The following is a 5,508-nucleotide window of genomic DNA, read 5'->3' on the forward strand; positions in this document are numbered from 1 at the left end:
TGAGTTTTGTTTAAATATTTTTGAAAAAGGGAAATATATATCTCTGTAAACTAAACTTAACTTATAAATAAACTAAGGATACTATATTAGAGAAATTAATACAAGAAAAATTCTAGAAATTAATTATACCCGAAAGATTTTGTTAAGTTTTTTTCAAAATGTTTGTGACAAAATTATAGAAATAAAGTATTAAGTACTAATTGTGTTGGATTATGATTAATTGCAGTAGTGATCTTGATATGAGTGTTCCACATCTGGGTACACAACATTGGATCAATTCGTTCAACATGACCATACGTGACAAATGGCGTGCATGGTTTGTCGACGGTCAAGTTGCCGGGTAAATAGTTTATTAGTTATCATCATATTTATTTGCATAATACATATTTTAGTTTAAAAATTAGTCTTCAATCTTTTCTTTCTCCACTTATAATACTCAAATGAAAAGTGATTTGTTATCTTTTATAAGACTCAATTTATAATACCTCGTATTTTAAACGAAAATATTGCATTACGGAAGAGAGAAATTATATTAGCAAACAATTTCAAGAGAATGGACGGAGTGTTTACGAGTGAAAAGATGAGACTCTTAGTAGTCAAACTTATAACTTTGATAAGAGGGAATCAATTTCTCTAAAGAAATAGAAGAGAGATTTATTTCTTAAAGAACTCTTATCGCTCTAGGTAAGAATTTACAAAGTAAAACTAGTGTAAAACGAGTACTCAACTTTTTCTAATGTTTTGGATTCAACAAAAACATGTTGAAAATCCTACATTGACTAGAGATAAGGTCAATTTATAATATATAAGTGGGGGTAGAGACCTCACCTTACAAGCTGGTCTTGTGAGATTGAGTTAGGCCTAAAACCCACTTTTAACATGGTATCAAAGCTATGGTTAGAGCCTATCCTAGCGATATTTGTTGGGCATATTGTTCCAATTGCTATTGGGCCGTTATCGGACCATCCGTTAATATCTAGTCTCACACTCGAAATGTGTATACCTCAGCATGAGGGAGTATGTTGGAAGTCCCACATCGACTAGAGATAAGGCCAATTTATAATATATATATATATATATATATATATATATATATATATATAAGTGGGGCACAGACCTTACCTTACAAGCCGGTTTTATGGGGTTGAGTTAGGCCTAAAACCCACTTCTAACAAAACCATCATGCGATAAGGGAATTGGCTTTTTTGATTATCCTAGAAATAGTATCAATAATTATCTGATAATTTAAAAGAGGTCACTATGTTTTTAAAAGGTTTTACATAAGTGTCAAAGTTTCAGTTTTAAATTAAACCGAAATCTTTGCATAAATATAAGCTTTGATTATAGCACAAACTGAAGCATATAGTAAGAATAAGTTTCGGTTATTATTATAATTGATACATATTTTCCTGTTATTCAGTTTTTAATAATTTTGAATTATCTTCGAAATGGTAACAAATAGGTTTCAATTACCTAAAAGAATTGTTGGTTGTTCAACAATAGGCTTCGATTGATGGAAGAACCGAAACATATGATTGAATAGGCTTTGCTTAGTTAGAAAACCAGTGTCTATTCTCCTACTTCTTGTTTCTAATAATTTTGGGTAGTAGATATTGAAAGGTTTAAAGAATAATTCTAATTTATTATTTCAAAGAGTAAAGTACCATATATATACATATAAGAATCCTATAATTCTTCATCTTTAATGTTGTGTGCACAAATCTGCACAAATTGTAATAATATCTAAATTATAACTAACAATATTTAATTGCCTAATATTCGTTAATAGAATATTTGGCATATCTTAACACCCTCATTCAAGTTGGTGCATGGATATCACTCAAGTTGGTGCATGGATATTACACATTCCCAACTTGAATAGAGACACATTAAACAATCTTCTTGACACTCCTTTGATGAGAACATCAGTCAACTGCAATTCTGATCTTACAAAAGGAAATGAAATTATTCCAACTTCAAGCTTCTCTTTGATGAAATGACTATCAACCTCCACATGCTTTGTCCTATCATGTTGCACAGGATTGTGAGCAATTGCTATAGCCGAACTATTGTCACAATACAAACTCATAGCTTCATTTTGTTTAAAGCCTAAATCTAATAACACATTTTTAATCCACAAAAGTTCACATACACCTAGTGTCATGCCTTTGAATTTTGCTTCAGCACTAGATCTTGCAACTAAAGGTTTTTTTTTTACTCCTCTAAGTTACAAGATTCCCTCCTACAAAAGTAAAGTATCCAGAGGTAGATCCTCTATCATCTTTTGAACCTACCCAATCTGCATGAGTGTACCCTTCTACCTTTAAGTTTTCATTATTTGAGAACAAAATTCCTTTTCTAGTAGCAGACTTCAAATATCTCAAAATCCTTTCAACAATATCCATATGAAGCTTTAGTGGGTCATGCGTACATTGACTAACAACATTCACTGTATAGGTGATATCTGGACGTCTATGGCACAAATAAATTAATTTTTCTACCAACCTTTGGTATTTTCCTCTGTCTGTGCTTGCTGAACTTGAGCATTGAAAGAGTTTATGATTTTGTTCAATTGGTGTATCAATTGGTTTACTCCCACGCAACCCAGTTTCTGATAGTAGATCAATAGTATATTTTCTTTGACATAGAGAAATACCATGTTATGATCTAGGTACTTCAATACCCAAAAAATATTTGAGGTTTCCAAGTTGTTTCATCTCAAATTCAGATGCAAGGTATTGTTGTAAGCTAGAAATCTCATCTTGGTCATTTGCTGTAACAATCATGTCATATACATATATAATCAAAACTGTAACTTTTCCTTTTCCTCTCTTAAAAAATAAGGTGTGATCAGAGTTACTTGCTCTATAGCCAAAAGCCTTCGTAAACTTGGTAAACCTTCCAAACCATGCTCTTGGGGATTGTTTTAATCCATATATAGCCTTCTTTAATTTGCAAACCTTCATTCCAATTGAATCTGTCATGCCTGATGGAGAACCCATATAAATTTCTTCTGAAATTTCTCCATGTAGGAAAGCATTTTTCACATCAAATTGTAGAAGAGGCCAATCTTGGTTTGCAGCTAGCCACAAAAGTATTCTCATAGTATTGAGTTTGGCTACCGGTGCGAACGTCTCTTGGTAATCTACACCATAAGATTGAGTGTAACCCTTAGCCACAAGTTGTGCTTTATACCTATCAATAGTTCCATCAACTTGTGTTGCTTTTTTCTAAAGCTACCATCTCCTCAACCATTGCTTTGGTCCATCTAGGATCTGCCAAATCTTCATGTATATTACTAGAAATAAAACTTGAAGATAATTGAGATACAAATGATGCATATGACTGGGATAACATGTGAGATGGCACATATTTACTACTGGGATATTTAACTTTGGCTTGGAGGTTTGGTTCATATTTAGCTAGAGGTTGATCACGGTTAGAACGAGATGGAAGAATATATTGAACAGTAGTAGACTCAGTGTTTGGTGTGTTGGTGGTCTCACACAGACAATAATCAATTCCATGGTCAATTTCATCTAAATTAGTATTACCAGAGATAGGATCAAAAGGTACCTTTGAAGAGTCAAGTTGAACCTGTGGAGAAGATTGAGCCAATTGGTTATGATTAGAAGACATTGTATTATCCAAAAAAGAAGTGTCCATATTTAGGATTGGCTCACTTCCTGCAGAATGATCCTCACACGATAATTTATCTTCACAATCAAACATACTAACATCATGATTATGCACTTCACTTTTATTGCCTCCCTAAAGTGGAGAATCAACATAAAAAAATTCATGCTCATTAAATGTCACATCCATAGAAATATAAAATTTCTTTGATGGTGGATGGTAAGCACGATAACCTTTTTTAGTTAATCCACACCCAACAAAAGCACATTTGATCGCTCGTTCTTCAAGCTTTGTACGTTCATGTGGGTGTAAGTGAACATATATAACACATCCAAAAATATGAGATGGTAAATAAACTAGGGGAGGAAGGATACAATGATCAGACAACACATCAAAAGGCCTTCGAAAGCTAAGCAGACTAGAAGGAGTTTGATTAATTAAATAAACGACAGAGCTCACAGCCTCACCCCATAAATGAGATGGGACATTACCATCTATCAAAAGTGATCTTGTCGCCTCTAATATATGTCTATTAAAAGGTTTAAAGAATAATTGTGATGTATTATTTCAAAGAGTAGAGTACCATATATATACATACAAGGATCATATAATTCTTCATCTATTAAAGGAATTACATGTGCACAAATATGCACAAATTATAATAATATATAAATTATAACTAACACAGTTTTTAATTGCCTAATATCCGTTAATAGAATATTTGACATATCTTAACAGTAGTCATATATAGGTTTCTATGTCTTAAGAATCAATGCATATAATTCAATTATAGGCTTTGGTTCCATAACCAGTGCCTAGTCCCTTATTTTCTAACTTCAAATATTTTTGAATTGTTTTGAGTTTTGATTGTCTTACTAGTTGAAATTTATTTTTGAAGTATATGCTTTGATTCCAAACAAAATTCTTAACCCCGCTCCCTCTTTCTACTTCACTTGGATATGATTCGATTGTAGAATTGAAGTATAATGTCGAAAAAAATCGAAGTCAAAGTCCTTCATTGCGCTAGTGTATTGTATATGATAAAAGAATTGAGTGAGTACTTCCTATGGTAAGAGCTTGTACTTATAGGGTTCTTGGACCCTTGAATTAGATTACGAAACAAATATAGATTTAGTTACTTGAAACAGATTCAGGTACTTAGAATCTTTTATAATATAGTTAGTTATTTTTGAGTTGTTTAGTAAGAAAAAATATAGAATATCTTTAATTACTTATTTAACTATGAAAATATCAGGTTGGATCAAAATATCTCAAGATCCAAGTATCTTGGGTTGGGTACTCAGACCAACTAGTTACTTAAGTCCCCTAAGTTCAGAAGTGATAAGTATAATACAAGTTATTTGTGTTGATATATGAGGTTCAACATAAGCAACTTAGTTTTAAGACTACATTTTTGCAATAACTTGGTAGCTTGAAACCTAAAGAACAAGGTCTAGGATTTATGACCTTCTATAATACCAAGAACAAGGTCAATACTTTGTGACAGAGTTTAAGGTCGAAATTTTATGACCTTGGTAATACCAAGTTATTATTCCCATTAAAGTCATTATGACATATTTGCTAAAGTTGATAATCCCTTTCTGCATTTGATGTGAATCCCATTTACACACGGACTAATTTAGGATCTTTAGGATTAGAGTTGTAGGAAATTTGGAAAATTAGTGAGAAGATGGATTGGAAAGTGGTTGAAATTATAGGATGGACAGTATGTAAAAGACATTGGTATCCTGAGTTGTAAGACTCTAATTGAGGTGTGATGGGTGTCGCGGCCCATACAAATTTGATTGCATATGAGAAATGCAGTATAGACTAGGAAGTGACTCCTAGGTCGTCTCTCAAGGACCAAACCGT

At 32.5% G+C, this 5,508-nt stretch overlaps 1 protein-coding gene across 7 annotated transcripts in view; it reads left to right on the forward strand.

Moving 5' to 3' along the window:
• Positions 1-5,508, forward strand: part of LOC106778674 (serine carboxypeptidase-like 18) — a 48,808-nt gene that overhangs the window by 26,012 nt on the left and 17,288 nt on the right. For all 7 annotated transcript variants that reach the window (XM_022776287.1, XM_022776289.1, XM_022776286.1 and 4 more), the window contains one exon: positions 227-340. In XM_022776287.1, coding sequence (XP_022632008.1) covers positions 227-340 — 114 coding nt within the window. The remainder of the gene's footprint in view (positions 1-226; positions 341-5,508) is intronic.

The sequence above is a fragment of the Vigna radiata genome, unplaced genomic scaffold, assembly GCF_000741045.1.
Source record: "Vigna radiata var. radiata cultivar VC1973A unplaced genomic scaffold, Vradiata_ver6 scaffold_147, whole genome shotgun sequence".
Taxonomy (NCBI): Eukaryota; Viridiplantae; Streptophyta; class Magnoliopsida; order Fabales; family Fabaceae; genus Vigna; species Vigna radiata.